Source organism: Dipodomys merriami, unplaced genomic scaffold (genome assembly GCF_024711535.1).
Source record: "Dipodomys merriami isolate MVZ:Mamm:240054 unplaced genomic scaffold, mDipMer1.0.p SCAF_857, whole genome shotgun sequence".
Lineage (NCBI taxonomy): Eukaryota > Metazoa > Chordata > Mammalia > Rodentia > Heteromyidae > Dipodomys > Dipodomys merriami.
This window is the reverse complement of record NW_027206465.1, coordinates 94,675-114,673: the sequence shown is the minus strand read 5'-3', so window position 1 is coordinate 114,673 and position 19,999 is coordinate 94,675. Positions and strand designations below refer to the sequence as shown.

Sequence of the window (19,999 nt, the reverse complement as noted above, 5' to 3'; positions counted from 1 at the left end):
TCTGAATCTGAAGAGAATACACATTCTTTTGTAAAAATCTGTCATTGTGATTGGATGTGGTTATCGCACAAATATAGATGAATACCTCAGTGATACTTACATTTTTAAATGATTCTTACAGTGTCAGTTGCTGGTGGAAACCTTAATAGTTCAATGTTGTTCGTAATTGTTTAATTCTCTTGTTGATAACCAGATTATCCAGACAAGGGCTTCTGCTTAGACATGAAAATAGTCTACATGTATAAAACCAGGTATTTCTGTGTCGTTTTGTTACTATGGAATTCTACCTTTTCCTTTGAGAGCTAATTGTCCAATAAAAAGTATTATTTATTTATCTGCTCAACAAATATTTATGTATTGAGTTCCTACATGTGAGAAACACTGTACTTGCCAATGAATAAGTGAAGGATTTTTTTAGGTAAAATTTATAGGTTTCTCTTCCCAGACCTTCTGATATAATGGTATAGGTCAATAGTTGAGTGTTTTTCCATTTTGGCAGATCTTAACAGTGTTGTTGTTTTTTTTTTTAATATCTGAAGGATGTGATTGTTGGAGGCCCACGCCTAATCCTAGCTACTCAGGAGGCTCGGATCTGAGGGTCAAGGTTGGAAGCCAGCTCCAGCAGGCATACCTTCAAGACTCTTATATTCAATTAAACAGCAAAAAGTTGCAAATGGGGGAATGGCCCAAGCACCTGTCATGAGTAAAAAAAAGTCAAGCAAGAGCTCAAGGCCTGAAGTTCAAGCCCCAGTACTGGCACAAAACAAAACATTTTGAGGAATGTATATATTATTGTCCTGATTTTTTTATTGTTCTTCGGTTTTTTTACAGTGCTAGGAGTTGAACTCAGTGCTTCATTGTACTTTACCACTGAGCTACATCCCTGGCCCTTTAGTTTTGTATTTTGTTTTAAAAAAAGGTCTCAAATTTTGGCTGAGCTGATCTCAAATTCCTGCCTCTGCTTCCAGAGTAGTTGGGATTGCAAGTGTGCACTATCATGCTGAGCTTCCTATGTGCCTGTCCTGGAGCTTGAACTCAAGTCCTGATTGCTGTCCCTGAGCTTGTGTGCTCAAGGCTCTACCACTTGAGCAACACCTCTACTCTGGCTTTTTTTTGGGGGGGGGGGGAGGGCAGGGGTGTTTAATTGGAGATAAGAGTCTTATGGTCTTTCCTGCTCAGGCTGGTTTTGAACCTCAATCCTCAGCTCTCAGTCTCCTGAGCAGTTAGGATCATAAGCATGAGCATCGGTGCCTGGATCTATCTTATTTCTTAACATGAATTTTGTGTTTTGAAGTTGAATATATAATTGAATTATAACATTAAATCAAACTTTTGAATAATTTTTAATAATGCTCGATATATGTATCAATGAAGAAAATAAGGAATTTGATAAGGGAGGTTATAAACTATTATGGCATATGGGCTGGGAAGGTGGCTCAGTGGTAGAGCGCTTGCCTTGCCTGCCTGAGGCCCTGGGTTCGATTCCTCAGCACCACATAAGCAAAAAGAAAAAACCCAGAAGTGGCGCTGTGGCTCAAGTGGTAGAGTGCTAGCCTTGAGCTGAAGAGCTGAAGGACAGCACCCAGGCCCAGAGTTCAGGCACCACGACCGGACCAAAAAAAAAAAAAAAAATTAAAACTATTATGGCATAATAACTATTGACACTGTCTCAGTGGTCATCTTTTCTTCACTTTTAAAAAAGAATATCACTTCTCAGCCTATTGGCTAAGATCAAGTTATACCACTTATAAAGAAGAATGTTACTGTGTGTGCATGTCATTATATTTGTAGATGCAGATTTAGTTAGAAGTAGGCTGATGATTGTCAAGAAGAAATTACTTGCTTTATACTAAGTTCCATAGGACGTTTATTAGAATTTGTTTTCTATTCTGTAGCCTTATATGACATCCTAGAGAATGATGATCTGAGTTCAAGTTCTATCTTTGCTTACTATGAGGAAAATGTGAGGTGAAGGTGTACATAAAGCTCTTATCGGGGCTGGGAAGGTGGCTCAGTGGTAGAGCACTTGTCTTGCATGCCTGAGGCCCTGGGTTCAATTCCTCAACACCACATAAGCAAAAAGAAAAAAGCCGGAAGTGGCACTGTGGCTCAAGTGGTAGAGCACTAGCCTTGAGCTGAAGAGCGGAGGGACAGCGCCCAGGCCCAGAGTTCAGGCCCCACGACCGGACAAAAAAAAAAAAGCTCTTATCACCCTTTCTAACACATAGTAAATACTTCTCAGGTATCTACTATGGCCAAAGTTATAAGTGATACAATTGTTAATCATTGTTATTTGTATGTGTTTATGATAGTCCTGAGCTTGACCTTAGCGCCCGGGTGCTATCCTTGAGTTGTTTTGCTTAAGACTAGTGCTCTACCACTTGAGCTATAGCTCCACTTCTGACTTTTTTGGTGATTCATTGGAGATTAGAGTCTCACAGACTTTCCAGCCCAGGCTGGCTGTGAACCGTGATCCTTAGATCTCAGCCTCCTGAGTAGCTTGGATTATAAACATGAGCCACTGATATGGGCTTAACTAGTTTCTTATTCAGAGAAGTGAATTTATTGTTTATTGTTATGTTTATTGTTAATATAAGTGAGAATAAGAAATACATATATTTTTATGTAAAACTTAATAAAAGGTGTTAATATTTTAGTTCCCTTAATTTTCACCCCATGTAATTTTTAATCTAGGTCTAAAAATGTAGGATCTCATTTACAGATTTTCTAGTAAAAATGGATTAAATCCTGTCATTAGTTACAGGAATATAATTGCCCTCCCATCCTAGTTGTTTAAGCCAGGAATCTGAACTCAGTCCTCTCCACTGACTTTCTTACTTTCTCTCTCTCTCTCTCTCTCTCTCTCTCTCTCTCTCTCTCTCTCTCTCTCTCTCTCTCTCTCTCTCTGTCTCTCTCTGTCTCTCTGTCTGTCTGTCTGTCTGTCTGTCTGTCTCTCTCTCTCTCTCTCTCTCTCTCTCTCTCTCTCTCTCTCTCTCTCTCTCTCTCTCTCTCTCTCTCTCTCTCTCTCTCCTTCCTTCCTTCCTTCCTTCCTTCCTTCCTTTTTTTTGCTAGTCCTGCGTGAGCCACAGTGCCACTTCTGGCTTTTTCTGAGTAGTTTATTGGAGATGAGTCTCACAGACTTTTCTGCCCTGGCTGCCATCAAACCCCAATCCTCAGATCTCAGCCTTCTGAATAGTTAGGATTATAGGTGTGAGCCACTAGTGACTGGCTGTTCACTGACTTCCACTTTTATTTCCTCTTATTCAGTTAGGCACTAGCTTCTATTGAAACTGTCTTCAGCATATATCCTAAATGTATTTAACTTGACTCTCCTAATCCAAATGAGTATTGTCTTTCTTTTTGACTCCCTAAGTCTCCTGGCTTGGTTTTCACCCCACAATATTCTGCCAATACTAGCCAGAGGAGTATTTTTCTTTCTTTTTTTTTAATTGTGAAAATACTGTACAGAGGGCTTATGATTACATGGGCAAGGTAATGAATACATTGTTGCCTCCTCCTGTTTCCCCTTCCCATCCACCCCCTCCCCTGCACCAAAGTTGTAAAGTTCATTTTTTTTGATGTAACATCTTGTACATCTCATTGTACATCCCTATTTAAGCAATTTGTTTTTTCCCTTCCCCTCCACAAATTATGACAACATCAAATTCAGTGAAAAGAGGGGTTATACCACGGGGAGGGGACATACAAAGCAACATATCTTATAAATATGTTAGAAACAATAGCAAGAAAGAAAAACCATTTGAACCTTATCTTGGGCTTCATTGCACCTAACATCAACTTATCTGACCATTTTTGCTTGTCTCAGACATACTCTAGTTATTGCAAATAAGGGAAACCATGGGACCTGTGTTTCTTTGGGCCTGGCTTACTTCACTTAATATAATTTTTTCCAAAGTCTTTCCATTTCCTAACAAATGGGGCGTTGTCATTCTTTCTGATGGAGGCATATAACCCTCAAAAATCAATGGATTTTCTTTCTGCCAACAATGAGAAAAACGTGGCTGAAATCAGGAAAGCAACTCCATTCGTAATAGCCCCACAAAAAATAAAATATCTAGGAATTAACTAAAGAGGTGAAGAACCTCAACTTCTATGATGAAAACTTTAAGAACCTGAAAAAGAAAATCAAAACAGAATTTAGAAAGTGGAAAAACCTCCCGTGGGTTGGAAGGATCAACACTGTGAAAATGGCAATAATTCCCAAGGCTATCTACAAATTCAATGCGATACCTATCAATAGTCCAACCTCATTCTTCAAGGAAATAGAAGAGGCAATCCAAAAATTCATATGGAACAATAAAAGACCCCTAATAGCAAAAACAATCCTTAACAGAAAGAACAGTGCTGGAGGAATATCAATACCAAATTGCAAACTCTACTACAAAGCCATAGTAATCAAAACAGCTTGGTACTGGCACAAGAACAGACCTCAGGACCAGTGGAATAGAATTGAAAACTCAGAAATGAACCCACAGACCTATTGCCATCTAATCTTCGATAAGGGAGTTAAAAAAAAATAGAATGGAAGGAAGACAGCCTCTTCAGAGGAGTATTTTTAAAACACAGATTTGATTCTTTCTTTGCTTTGAAATTCTATTTCCTGTTAACTTTAAGATTTAAAAATATTTAAGACAACCTAAGCTAAGTGCCTGTGGCTCACGCCTGTAAACCTAGCTATTCAGGAGGCTGAGACCTGAGGATCACAGTTCAAAGCCAGCCCAGGTAGGAAAGTTTGTGAGACTTATCTACAATTAACCACCAGAAAACCAGAAGTGGTGCTATGGCTCAAGTGGTAGAGTGCTTGCCTTGAGCTGAAGAGCTGAGGGATAGCTCCCAGGCCCAGAGTTCAAGCCCCACAGCCAATAAAACCAAACCAAAAAAAGACAAACCATACATTCTATATATTTATTTACTACTTACCTTTCTAGATTTCCCTTTGTATAAATTCACTTTAAAATTCAGTTTCCTTAGTGGGAGTTAGTCTGTTAAAAAGATTCATTTGAAGTTTGTTTTTGTTTGTTTTTTTTGGGTCCTGTCATGGGGCCTGAACTCTGGGCCTGGGCGCTGTCCCTCAGATCTTCAGCTCAAGGTTAGCGCTCTACCACTTCAGCCACAATGCCACTTCTGGCTTTTTTCTTTTTGCTTATGTGGTGCTGAGGAATCGAACCCAGGACCTCTGGCATGCAAGGCATGCGCTCTACCACTGAGCCACCTTCCCAGCCCCTGAAGTTTGTTTTTTGTTTTGGTTTGATTTAGGATTTTTTGGCTTTTTGCCTTTTTTGGGGGGGGGGGGTCCGGTCGTGGGGCCTGAACTCTCGGCCTGGGCGCTGTCCCTCAGCTCTTCAGCTCAAGGCTAGCGCTCTAACACTTGAGCCACAGTGCCACTTCCGGCTTTTTTCTTTTTGCTTATGTGGTGCTGAGGAATCGAACCCAGGGCTTGGAGCATGCAAGGCAAGCACTCTACCACTGAGCCACCTTCCCAGCCCCAGGATTTTTTGGCTTTTTGAGACAGAGTCTACCTATGTAGTATGGACTAAGAGTCATGATTCTTCCATTGGCCTTCCAAGTGTTGGAATTTATAGGGATATGCCACCATGCCTTGTCTGTTTTATTTTGGGTTCAGTGTTTTAGTGTTTTTATTGTTTAACAGGCTGATAATTGAGAGATGACTTTCAAACTTCACTAAATTGAATTTCCAAAAAGATAATTCTCAGTCACCTAAAATTTTAAATTACGGATTTTTAAAAGAAATGGAGTTTATTTCATTAGAATATGTAAGATTCACGCTTAACTACTTAAGAATCTTATACTTTGATAAATAAATATAATTTGACTACCACAGTAATTATTTTATGAATTTTATCCTCATTCATTTTATATTTTTTAATTTCTGTTTTGTCCTGGGTTTTTTTTTTGTTTTTTTCTATTGTTGTTGTTGATGTTGATGTTGATGTGAAACCAGGACTCAGACTACATACCTGACCCTTTGTTCATTGGCTGGCTCTCTACCAACTTAGCTTCACCTCCAGCCCCTCTCAATCACTTTAGAACCATGAGAAATGTAAGAAGATGTGGTCTGTCCTTATCTTCTAAAAATGTGGGTGTATATTTTAAATTAATTATTTGGTTGTAGTGTTAGGAGTAGGTACAGGTACCAAGTATTTTTTAATTATTTATAAAAAACTAATCATAGAATATTGTTTTTCTATTACCGTTGCTTGAAAGTAACACAGTTTGTTAAAATAGTCATTACAGTGAGGTGTTCTCCCAGTTCAGTCTTAAATCTCCTCATTTAGATTGCTGTTCCTTTTTGTAAAAACAGTATCTCCCAATTTTATTATTTTGACAAATCTAGGTACACTTTTTTTTACTTTGAAAGCATTTTCAAGTTGGCAGTGTTTTTTTGTTTTTTGTTTTTTTATTGTGAAAATACTGTACAGAGGAGTTACAATTACATGGGCAAGATAATGAGTACATTTCTTAACAAGCATTGTAGCCTCCTCCTTTGTTTCCCCATCCCATCCCTGAGTCAGCAGTGTTTAACTTGTACATTGTTCAGTATGAAAGAGTTGCAGATTGTTCTAACACTTTATGAGATAATGCTAAATGAATTATTTAGTGTTAAATATAAGAGCCCTGCTAAATTATTTTAAACTATTCAAGGTTAATTAAAGTATTTCAAGATTTTCTTCTTTAAAATTATGCTGTATTTTCAGTCCATAGATTAACCTTTTGAATTTTGAATCATAGGATATACTCTTTTAATTAAAACAAAACCTTTGAAGCTGGCTTTTTAAATATATAATAGGAAGGTTAAATTTTAATATGAACTCTATATTTTAAAAAAAGAACAGTATTTTCCTTTGAGGATAAGTGTGGTCTGATTCTAGATAGTAAAATTGGCTTTTAAACTTGTCAAATGTGAATTAAAAGTCTGCCTCGTGAATCTGAACCAGGATATACTGACTACAAATAAACTAACCTTTGTAAAGAAGCTACCTAAATGAACTGAAACCCTGAGAAGTTTTCAGATGGGAGGAATGGGAACAGTTCCTTAATATGGAAGGAAGGAGTTGGCGCATGCCTCCTTACTTGAATGTTTCATAAAATCAGATCATGGAGTGATTGGATTGAAAATTGAAACAGCGAAAATAATATGGTGGCAGCAAGGCAGATCACAGCTGAGGAAGGCCAGACCTTACAAACCTATTGCCTTAGAGCGTAGGGCTAAATTAGAACACAAAGAGTTGTGTGTTCAGATATAGGCTGGAGTTACCAATACCCAGTTCTAACACAAGCTCAACATTCCTGATAGCTGTCTTCAATCCTTCCTCTCTTTTAAAGATTTATCTCTTAGTAGCTTTAAGATATCTCCGTTTAGGGCTGGGAAGTTGGCTCAGTGGTAGAGCGCTTGCCTTGCATGCCTGAGGCCCTGGGTTCGATTCCTCAGCACCACATAAGCAAAAAGAAAAAAGCCGGAAGTGGCGCTGTGACGCAAGTGGTAGAGCTCTAGCCTTGAGCTGAAGAGCTGAGGGACAGCGCCCAGGCCCAGAGTTCAGGCCCCATGACCGGACCCAAAAAAAAAAAAAAAAAAAAGATATCTCCGTTTAGGTAATCTGATAAGATAATCCTATATCTATACTAATTATTGCAAATAAGGGAAACCATGAGACCTAAATTTCTTTTAAGGACTGGCTTACTGCACTTAATATGATTTTTTCCAAGTCTCTGTTTCCTAACAAATGGGGCAATGTCATTCTTTCTGATGGAAGCATAGAATTCCATTGTGTATATACACCACATTTTCTTGATCATCTACTGAGGTGCATCTGGGTTGGTTCCATATTTTAGCTATGGTGAATAATGCTATGATAAACTTAGTTGTGCTGGTAGCTTCAATATGGCCTTGTTTGTTTACATTTGGGTCAATGCCCAAAAGTAGGATTGCTGGGTCATAGGGGAGGTCTATGTGTAGTCTTTTTTTTTTCTTTTTTCTTTTTTTTTTTTTCGGTTGTGGGGCCTGAACTCTGGGCCTGAGCGCTGTTCCTCAGCTATTCAGCTCAAGGCGAGCGCTCTACCACTTGAGCTACAACGCCACTTCCGGTTTTCTGGTGGTTTATTGGAGATAAGCGTTTCTCGGACTTTCTTGCCCGGGCTGGCTTTGAACGGCGACCCTCAGATCTCAGCCTCCTGAGTAGCTAGGATTACAGGCGTGAGCCACCGGCACCCGGCCTATGTGAAGTCTTTTGAGGAACCTCCATTCTGCTTTCCAAAGTGGTCAAACAAATTTATACCTCCACCAACAATGCAGTAGGGTTCCCTTTTGGCCACATCCCTTCCAGCATCTGTTGTTATTAGATTTCTTGATTAGAGCCATTCTAACTGGGGTGAGGTGGAATCTCAATGTTGTTTTGATTTGCCTGAAAAGTTCAAAAGTATGTACCTATGTCCATATAAGATGATACTAAATGAAATAAATCCCAAGATATGGACACAAGAGGTCTGTGTTGGTTGTTACTGTTTTAAATGTACTATGTGATTTTTTTTTTCCTTTGTATGTTCTTCCTCCTATGACCTATCCTCTCTTGTCTCTGTACTTGATTTTGGTACCCTGCATCTTGTCTAATCTGGAGAGGGAAAGGGGAATAACAAAATTCTGAAACAAGGACACAGTATGACCCATTGCAACAATGATACCCACAAGACAGTATTTGGGGGGGGGGGTCCGGTTGTGGGGCCTGAACTCTGGCCCTGGGCGCTGTCCCTCAGCTCTTCAGCTCAAGGCTAGCCCTCTACCACTTGAGCCACAGCACTACTTCTGGCTTTTTTTTTCTTTTTTCTTATGTGGTGCTAAGGAATGGAACCCAGGGTCTCATACATGCAAGGCAAGCGCTCTACCACTGAGCTACCTTCCAGCTTTGTTGGGGGAGGCAGGGGATAGTGGAACAACAAGGAAAGGGGTAATAATGATCAACAAGTAATGTACTCATTGCCGTACTCACATAACTATAACCCCTCTGTACAGCATCTTTACAATAATTCTTTTTTAAATGTGGTGTGTGTATACATATATATATATATACACATATATACATATATATATATATATATATGATATCTCTGTTTAAAGGGTCCTCCTCTACCTTATCTTTATGCCTGGTTATTAGATGCCTGAGCATTCCTCCTCCAGCTTATCCTCAAAGGCACATGTTGGGTTAATCATGGCTTCCTATAAACATGCCATCCACCATCTCAGTACTGCCTATCCAAACCTCAAAACTTCTGTTAGTTACTTAGAATGTTAGTTCATAAAACCATCTAAGAAATGATGGCGGGTGGTGGCTGTTCACACCTGGTAATCCTAGCTACTCAGGAGGCTGAGATCCAAAGACCACAGTTCAAAGCCAGCCGGGACAAGAAAGTCCCTGAGACTCATCTCTCCAATAAATCACCAGAAAACCAGAAGTGACGCTGTGGCTCAAGTGACAGAATGCTAGGCTTTGAGCTGAAGAGCTCAGGGACAGCATCCAGACCCAGAGTTCAAGCCCCATGACCAAAAAAGATGCTATTTCTTTTTAAAAAGGATACTTTCTTTTTTGATTATCAAAGTAATAGATACTTATTACAGGAAGTTTAGAAAACCATTCCGAAATATCTTAAAATGTACTCATTCTGATCTTTTCTTTCCTATCTTTCATGTTCTGCTTTTTAAATAAACACTGCCTTTTTTGTTTTTTATGTAGTAGGTAATTTTCTCATGGCTATATCTCCTTGCTGTGCCCATTGCACCTCATTAGTTCTTCGGGGTTTATTTTCCTTTTTATTGAATAAATCCTTGAATACCTCTCTCAGTGAGGAACTGTGAATGATAAGCTTAAGAGATTTTTTTTCCAAAAATATTTTTGCAATTATAAGTTATCTGGATTGGCAGGCAATTTTCTTAAATATATTACATTTTGCATTCTCATATCCTGCTGATGAGAAGTCTAAAGGTGCAGTGATTCCTTTTGTTCCCTTAACACCTTAGAAAGCTGCACTTTGGGACTGGAAGCATAGCTCAAGTGGTAGAGCTTTGCCTGTCCAGCAAGTGTGAGGCTCTGAGTTATGTCATGCCAAATTTAGGACAAAATTTCAAATCTTAAGACTGCTACTTAAAGATAAAGAAGGATGTTTTCTAACATGCTATACAGAGTGTATGTTTTATGACTCTCTCCAAAGACAGTATTTTGAGTTACTTTAATTTATATAGAATCCTGAAATGTTTCTAGACCATTGCTTTTCAGGGTAGTTTCTGTGGTAGTAGAACATTCTGTATCTGCCCATCTAATACGGTAGCTATTCGTCATTAGACCTTAAATGTTGATGCATTCTTTTTATATATATCTTATTTTTTGCTGGGTGATTAAAAGCTTTGAATTAATCATTTGATTAATTTTTAGACTACATAATTTAAGATAATTTATTTTTATCAGTAGGGTTTTTTCTAGAAATTTAAACAGCTTCTTGGTTTTAGTAGTTAAAAGTTTACCCCATACATGATAGAATTAGAAGCAATTTATAGAATATAATGAGATAGAAGGGGTGACAATAATCAAGATGCGTTATACATATAAATTGATGGAAATAGTGATTTCAAACCCCTTTGTACAAACGGGGCGGGGGTGTTTGGTTTGGGTGTTTTTTGCTTGTTTTTTAATTTTTTTTTATTTTTATTTTTTTAATTTTTTGCCAGTCCTAGGACTTGAACTCTGGGCCTGGGCCAGCCTTTTGCTCAAGGCAAGTACTCTACAACTTGAGCCACATTGCCACTTCCGACTTTTTTGAGTAGTTTATTGGAGATAGAGTCTCATGAGTTTCCTGCCTATTCTGGCTTCAAAACTCAATCCTCAGATCTCAGCCTCCTGAGTAGCTAGGATTACCAGCATAAGCCACCGATACCCAGTTTAAAAATAGTTTTTAAATAACTTACAAAGAGTACAGTGAGATAGTTTGTGTGTTTAGCCTACAGGACTAATTTTTACATTTTAGTCACATATTTATTATATTAAATCTAGTATAAAATTGTAAAATTACCTGTTTTCGTTAGAAATTATTGAGTAAGAAGAATTGTAGAAATAATTCTATAGGTTTTTTTAATCTACTAAACAAGTGGATTAATAAGAATTCTGTTTTTCAGATTGCAAATAGAAGAATCTTCCAAACCCGTGAGGCTATCACAACAACTAGACAAAGTTGTAACAACGAACTACAAGCCTGTTGCTAATCATCAATACAATGTAAGTATTCTGCATGTCTCTCTTTATTCAGTGTTCTGTCCTTTATGCTTTTCTGTGTTATGGACTCTTAGGCTTTGTAAGAACCTCAGTAACACACCTTGCCCTTAGGTGCAAGGTGACAATCAACCAAGCCTAGAAAAGATGCTAGCTCCATAGCAAAAGCTAGACACAGAGAGACCAAGCTACTCCTGATAAGTTGTTACAAAGAAATAAAACACTTTCTCAGTTCCCATAGGAAATAAAAAGGTAGAACCTTCTGGAGGGAATTTTGACTTTTTGCATCAAAATCACTATGAGATATAACCTAAGATAAGTGCCTGACGATGTATAGGCAGCAGAATGTTTCTGTTGTTTGAGATAGAAAAGGATAAGTAGCAAATGCCCCAGATTAGGGCTTTGTTACATATTTTAGAGCCTTAGATTTGGACAGTAAGATGGTAGGCTGGTGAGATTTAGAGTGATTTATCTTGATTTTCTTCTTTTTGAAATGCTTGCATTGTAATTGTCTCTGTGAGCATGAGTTATAGAGAATAGTAGAGTTCTCCCTTGGGTGGGAGGGAAGAAAACTGAGGAAGCATGTTCATGGCTGGCCATCCCAGCTTCCTTTCTCAATTGCAAGTGCTTACTTAGTACCTGAGAGATAAACCCCTGCTGAACCAAATCTATAAAACCAGTCTTCAAGGAACTACCATCTCTTCCATTTCACTGCTTGTACTCTTTAAGAGCTGCTGTTGGAGTATAATGTATATTTTCTTTGAAGTAGTCAGTCCACATTTCTATACTATAATCTTCTTTTATTCCACTGCAAAGATCACTTGCTATACTGCTGCAGAAAATTGTGAGACCAGTCTCACTTAGGTGCTAAATTAAAACTGGCACTTAAGAAGTAGCACAGCTTGACCTTCACCAAATTCTTATTCTTAGTGGTTAACACTCTACCTAGTATATATAGAAGATGGATTCCAAATCTCATTTGTTTTACATTGTTTTACAGTTTCCTCTTTACTACTAAAGCAAGTACAAATACATTGTATTTTGAACTTTTTAAGACACACAGCAGTAACACCCACTTTAAAGACTTTTTAACATTGACATTTCAGTTTAAGCCTGTATCTTTGTTAAAATTGTCATGGGATAAATGAATCATTAGGGTAATGAGTCATACAATAATCCTTGATTGAAATTTCATAAGCTGTCACATTGCATTTAAGTATTCAGTAATTGTTTTCTATGGCAGTGTATCAGAATGAGTGGAGAAACCCACATAACTTAAAAAATCATATTGAATAGTATAGTGTAATATCAATTACAGAAATACTCTAGAACTTTTGTTACTTATCAGAAGAAAACATTGGTTTTTAATATATTGACAGAAATCAACATCATTCAAGAGGAATGACTTAAGAGGTTACATGATCAAGTCATAATGAAAAATATTTTGAACTCAATATAATGTTAGAATCTATTCAAAAATTGGCAGGAGGCTCCTCTGGACAAAAAGGTAATAGACCTCATCTTAACTAGTAGCTGGTCATAATAGCATTTACCTGTCATTCCAGCTATACAGGGAAGCATAAATAGGATTGCAATCCAGGCTGACCCAGACAAAGACCAGATGAGACCCTCTTCCAAAAATAAAAGAAAGAAAGGTTGTAAGCGTAATTCAAATGTCAGAGCACCATGCCTAGCAGGTATGAGACCCCTGTATCACCAAAGGAAAAAACAATTGCAGAAATAGAGCTACATATAAAAATAAAGCCCAGCATTTCATTTTAATTGTTGCAGTTCTTTGCAGTTTCAGAACAAAAATAGTAAGGAAACACAATGTACTAAAAAATTAAAGAGGGGATGGAAAACTGCACGTATGCTTGCAAAACTGTATCCGTTTCTTTTTTAGTGGTGAGGAATGACTCGAAGGCTTTGCACGTGCTAGACAAGCTCTCTCCTGCTGAGCCTCCCCCCAGCCCTTGGTGCCACATTGAATCAGAAAGAAACCGCTTCTCATTTGCCCCTAGACATTTTTTTCACCATGTGGATTTACCCTGCATGCTTATGCAGTGCCTTTGCTAGTCATTCTTTAGTAGATTAGAAATTGTATAACACTGACGGTTTTTTTGTGGTGCCTTCATTTCTTTCAGCTTTTTTGGTTTGATGCTAGGTTCAGTCTTGCACCCATTGTAGTATTTTTTATTAACTAATAATAAAGCAAACATATATGAGAAAGAAGTAGAAAAATTGACACATTTAAACTGTATCTAAGATGATCTCTTCACCATGAAGTAGAAACAACGATAAGAAATCAGAACTATCAGTATCATTTTAAATATGGCTTGTCATTCCTTGTCAGTTGTTTGTGTCCTAGAAACAACTCTAGATTTTTCAAGCAGACAGAAATTTAATTTAAGGGATTGGTTACAAATAGTTTATGAGCATAAAGTTGAAGAGCCAGAGTTGGAAAAGGAAGAAGGAACTTGCTTATCAAAGAAAAAGAGGAAGCTACTGAATCAGAAGAGACTCCTACCAATACAAAACAAAAGAAGAAAATAATCCTCCCTTTCTTCCATGTGCCAGTAGCTCACACCTGTAATCCTAGTTCCTCAGGAGGCTGAGACATGAGAATCCAGGTTCAAAGCTAGTTCAGACAGAAAAATTGTGAGACTCTTAGCTCCAGTTAACTAGCAAAAAAGGAGTCGTGGGTCAAGTAGTAGAATGCCAGGCTTGAGCAAAAGCAGAGGGATAGTACCCGACCCTGAGGTCAAGCCCCAGTACTGGCACATACATCCACAAGTGTGTGTGTGTACGCGCACATGCGTGAGCACACACACACACACACACACACACACACACACACACACACACACACACACACACACACACACACACACACACACACACACACATACACACACACCTCTTCATTCCTCTTTGATTCTCCATGGGCAGAAAATCAGCCAGTCTATCAAGAGAATTTAAAAATGTAGCCTATGGACCCTTGCTATGACTGTTACCACCATTGGTACCTCCACCTCGAGCCAAGAGCTTGCTGCAAGTAACAATACACCATGCCCTTTTGTGGGCATTGTGTCTTTAAGTTATATTCGCTGTTGCTGGTTCAAACCTTTCAGAGTTTGTAATACTTTTGAAAAATAAGCATCCAAAATGTGAAGACAGGCCACTATTTGAGAGCAAGCAATTAGGTGATTTTTATTCATTAAAACTTACCTTTAGGTCTGGGAAGGTGGCTCAGTGGTAGAGCGCTTGCCTTGCATGCATCAGGCCCTGGGTCCGATTCCTCAGCACCACATAAGCAAAAACAAAAAAGCTGGAAGTAGCACTGTGGCTCAAGTGGTAGAGTGCTAGCCTTGAGCTGAAGAGCTGAGGGACAGCGCCCAGGCCCAGAGTTCAGGCCCCACGACCAGACCCAAAAAAAAAAACAAAAACTTTAGATAACTTTTTATTTTTATTTCATTTTTATAAGATACAAATATTAATACATGTGTGTATTTTTAAATTTACAAAGATACATAGATATAGAGATATAGAGATATATTTAGCAGGGTTTTTTTTCCCTGAGAAAGGAGTTAACCAAAACAAAACAAAATTATAATGGCAAGGCACTGATGGCTTATGCCTATAATCCTAGCTACTCAGGAGGCTGAGATCCTGAGGATTACAATTAGAGACATGCTAGTTTGCTAGACTCCATCTCCAAAATAACCAACATAAGGCAGAGCTAGGCTCAAGAACACCTGCCTAGTGAGTGAAAATCCCTGAGTTCAAACCTCAGTACTGCAAAAATAAAAAATAAAGGAAGGAAGGAAGAAAAGACAAGAAAAAAAAAGAAATCAGCTAAGAGATCTCTTCTTTGGTTTCTCAATCCAATTAAGGTGCTTCTGTGTAGTCTGGTGATTGGGCTTGTGTAAATGTCACAGTATTCTGGTATGCTGTGATCTCTAATTGTCTTTCTTATAAGGAATTGTGTCTCCTGTTGTCTAGATAGTCTTTGCAACGTGAGCTGTATACTGTAATCACCTTAGAAGCTTTTTAGAAAGAAAAATACTTCCAAAGATTGATTCAGTTTATCTAATGTGTAATCTAATGTGTTATCTAATGTAATCTTAAGGGTTATTGTGCCTCCTGGGTATTTCTATTGTGTAGCCACCGATCCCAAGAGATGGAAACTTATTATAGTTTTGTGTACCATCCATTGAAGGAAGGATGGAATTCTGTAATGGTGGCTCAGAAGAGGAATTAATACCTTCTGTCTTTAATATCATTCCTACTCCCTGCCTCTAAGTTTGAAAAAATGGTTTTTTTTCTCTAGCTATTGGTCAGAATGTGACAAAGAACTAGAAAAGCTTTGGTAGAAGTAGCTTATTTGCATGTATGAAAATAGAACAATGAGAGCTGTGGAAATTGTTTTAAGAAATAGGGATTGAGGTGAAAGAAGATGATAGAGGGCTGAGGCCGATTGGGGTACTTTATTGTACATGTGTGGAAATGTCACAGTGAAATCTTCCTTCTACAACTAATGTACGCCCATTAGGAAAAAACTAGAAAAGCTTAATCAAAACTGATTGAAGTATTAGAAATGTTACATAGAATCTTGAGTTAAACCTCTAGGGGCTTTTGTTTGCTTGTTTTAGTTTTGGGGGTTTTGTTGTTTTGTTTTGTTTTGTGCCAGAATGGCGCCTATGCACTTTCTTTAGTTCAAGATTAGTGCTCTACACTGGAACCACAGCTCCACTTCCAGTTTTTTGTTGGTTAGTTGGAGATAAGAGTCTTACCAATTTTCCTGCCCTGGCTGGCTTTGAACCAGGATTCTCAGACCTCAGCCTCCTGAGATGTGCTAGGATTGCAGGCATGAACACAGCTGGAAAACTTGTTTTAATGTATACTCAGTTTTCCTTCTGGGTGCAGTGAACTGTCTGAGCCTTCAGAAATAGGGTTGGTAAAGGTTTTTTTGGTGTTTTGTGGGGGGTTTTTTTTCTTTTTTTTTTTGGTCAGTTGTGGGGGGTCTAAACTCTGGGCCTGGGTACTGTCCCTGAGCTCTTCAGCTCAAGACTAGTGCTCTACCACTTGAACCACAGCACCACTTGCAGCTTTTTCTGCTTGTGTGGTGCTGAGGAATCAAACCCAGGACCTCATGCATGCACGGCAAGCACTCTCCCACTGAGCCACCTTCCCAGCCCCTGGTAAAAGTTAAAAAAAAATTTTTGTTATACACATGCACAATATTTGCCTATTATGGTATAGACTTGTCCTTTTGCATTTGCACTCCAAGAACTGACCAATTCTGAAGTATTAATTTCCTCCCAAGAGATGGTGACATGCGAGGCAAAAATAGAAACTGGTAGAAGAAGGGAAGTAATCTTTCACAAGGATTTAAAATGCAAAACCATGATAGTCAAGGCTGTCATGATCACTTCAGAAGTTAGAATAAAAGCCTTTGCAAAGACTGCCTTGACAGAGCAATCAGAGGATTTCTGCAAACAACAGTCTAGAAATTTACAGACATCTGAATTATAATATTTTAATTAGTAGTGGGTGGCATTTATAATTTTAGTCAGTGATTACGGTTTCATCTCTACACCACATCCACAATGAGATCTCAGCTTTTGATTGCTTTTTTATCCTGATTAATTTGTTTTCTATTGTAAAAGTCAAAGTGATAGAATTATAATTGAAAGGTTTTTTTTTTTAATTGTAAAAATTTGTGACTGGAAACTAAACTTAAAGTACTTTCTGAGTTGACTTGTTTCTATGAAGTTGGCTACACATGTTCATTGAGAGCAGATAGAGGATCTGTAATTAAAATTCACAAAATAATGGGGAAAGTGAAGGAAGGGGTGACCTTGTCCAAAAAAGAAATGTACTCATTACCTGACTTATGAAATGTTAACTCCTCTGTATAATACCTTAGTAATAACAATAAAATTATTTATAACACCTTAATAATAACAATGAAATTATATTTTTTAAATCCCAAAATAGCCAGACACTGGTGGCTCACACCTGTAATCCTAGCTACTCAGGAGGCTGAGATCTGAGGATTGTGGTCCAAAGCCAGCCCGAGCAGAAAAATCTTATCTCCAACTAACCACTCAAAAACTCAAAGTGGTAGAGTGCTAACCTTGAGCAAAAAAGAACTCGGGGACAGTGCCCAGGCCCCTAGTGACTGACCAAAAAAAAAAGGAAAAAAAAATATATAAGCTATCTATTCCAGTAACTTTCTTAGTAATATTATATTATGAATTGGCTGCTAACAAGTTAGATATCTGGCTGTTTTGAGTGTCTTTTCTATATACTGTCTTTTTTTTTTTTTTTTTTTGGTCCGGTCGTGGGGCCTAAACTCTGGGCCTGGGCGCTGTCCCTCAGCTCTTCAGCTCAAGGCTAGCGCTCTACCACTTGAGCCACAGTGCCACTTCCAGCTTTTATCTTTTTGCTTACGTGGTACTGAGGAATCGAACCCAGGGCAAGGCAAGCGCTCTACCACTGAGCCACCTTCCCAGCCCATGTATACTGTCTTTTCTATATCAATGAGAAACAAATTCCCAGAGGGAAGGTAAAGTAACAAACTTCCCTAGGTGCACTAGCTCATACCATTTTTAATTTATTTGTATCATTAATTAACTTGCAATACCACTTTGTGTGAGTATATTAAGATGACTATTTCTTAATTAGGCCCAGTTGTTCAAGCCTGTATTTCTAGCTCTTATGAAGCACAGCTTGGGGGAATAGGGGTTCAAGGCCAGTAAGGCTAAAAAAAAGTCTGAACTCCATCTCATTTAATGGCTTTAAGAAAAATAATCACTATTACTCTACTGTTTATTTTTTAGAAAAGTTACTCCAAGGACCTTAGTTTTGTCCTTACTGTAAAATTGGGTGTTAAGAACTTCATGACTGAGCTGGAAGTCACAGGTCCACTCTGTACTGACATTTTTCTTTTTGAGCTCAAGACCTGGACAGTGTCCCTGAGCTTCTTTTCTCAAGGCTAGTGCTCTACAACTTGAGCCACAGTTCTACTTCAGGTTTTTTGGTGGTTGATTGGCAATAAGAGGCTCATTGACTTTTCTGCCCGGCCTGACTTTGGACTGGGATCCTCACATCTCAGCCTCCTGAGTAGCTGAGATTACAGACATGAGCCACTGGTGTCTTAGACATGCATGCATCGTGTAATATTTATCAAAATGATTTCCAGGAAATGGAAACAAGAGGTTTTTTTCTTTGTTTTGTTTCTTTTTTGTCTTGTTTGCTCATCTGTCTTTGGGAAGACAATAGGGATACACAGAAATGGAGAGACAAAGTGTGAACAAATACAGCAATGGTACTCAGCAGACACTGTGGAAAATGATCCATACAGCCTGTAGGCGGGGAAAGGAGGAAAAAACTGGGAGAGAGACAGAAGGAATGACATTGTCCAAAAAGAACTGTACTCATTACCTGACTTACATAACTGTAACCCCTCTGTACATCACCTTTATAATAACTTAAAAGACATGGAAAAATAAGAACTTCCTGACCATGAAATCATTTTTAAGTCTGTTTTTATAGTTATATATACACTGGTACTACTTACCTTATACTACATAGGGGAGTTTTGACTAGAGCCTTAGACATTATCATAAAAAGATTTAATGAGGAGTCAGAAGCATCGCACAATGCCTTGAGTTCAAACCCCAGACAGCACTGCCTCCCCAAAAGTAGAAAAAGATTTAACCAACCTTTTTTTTTTTTTTTTTTGGTCAGTCCCACTGCTGGGACTTCAACTCTGGTCCTGGGCCTTGTCCCTCAACTCTTCAGCTCAAGGCTAGGGCTCTACCACTTGAGCCACAGCACCATTTCAGGTTTTCTGGTAGTTTATTGGAGATAAGAGTCTCACAGACTTTCCTGCCTGGACTGGCTTTGAACTGCAGTCCTCAGATCTCAGCCTCCTCAGTAGCTAGGAATAGGCATGAGCCACCAATGCCTGGCTTCAACCTTTTTTTTAAACCTAATGACAATAAATGAATGAATGTTCTATTTGTCTTGTTATTTTTAAGCAAATTAAGTATTATGGCTCCCGTACTTAACAAAGCTGTATCTACTACATTAAAAATTATTTCACTAGATTTTGGTTAATGAAAAACAAAGGGACTGTGAGTTCCTACTTTCTCAACCAAAGCTACCCAGAAAGAAAGCTGACTTGGGAAATGCATATGCCACATATAGCTTCAGAAATATGAAAATGATTTGCAGGTTGGCATTTTTACTGTCTTAGGACCTTGAATATATGGGGAATCCTGGGAACAACAACAGGTTCTTATCCCCACTTTGGAGATCTGCTGCCTTTAAGCTTCAAACAGGGGCCTGTTTTCAGAGTAAGCATGTTCAACTGAGGGGGTTTTTTTCTTTTGTTTTTTGCATATAGATTGAATATGAAAGGAAAAAGAAAGAAGATGGAAAGCGAGCTCGGGCTGACAAACAGCATGTTCTCGACATGCTGTTCTCAGCCTTCGAGAAACATCAGTATTATAATCTTAAGGACTTGGTGGACATCACAAAACAGCCTGTGGTATGTATATATTTATACTGATCCTTTAAATGAACCATATTGCTTTGTTAACGTGTCATCACTGAGAAGTGTGTGTGTGTGTGTGTGTGTGTGTGTGTGATTAAGCTCACATTCAGTTATGACAAGAGTTTGTCAACACTCAAGAGAA

The 19,999-nt window shown here is 38.4% G+C and overlaps 1 protein-coding gene across 1 annotated transcript in view; it reads left to right on the top strand.

The window, feature by feature from the left end:
- The window catches only part of LOC138820305 (general transcription factor IIF subunit 2), a 133,523-nt gene that overhangs the window by 103,780 nt on the left and 9,744 nt on the right, over positions 1-19,999 (top strand). Inside the window, exons 6-7 of the mRNA XM_070011980.1 lie at positions 11,198-11,297; positions 19,708-19,851. Coding sequence (XP_069868081.1) covers positions 11,198-11,297; positions 19,708-19,851 — 244 coding nt within the window. The remainder of the gene's footprint in view (positions 1-11,197; positions 11,298-19,707; positions 19,852-19,999) is intronic.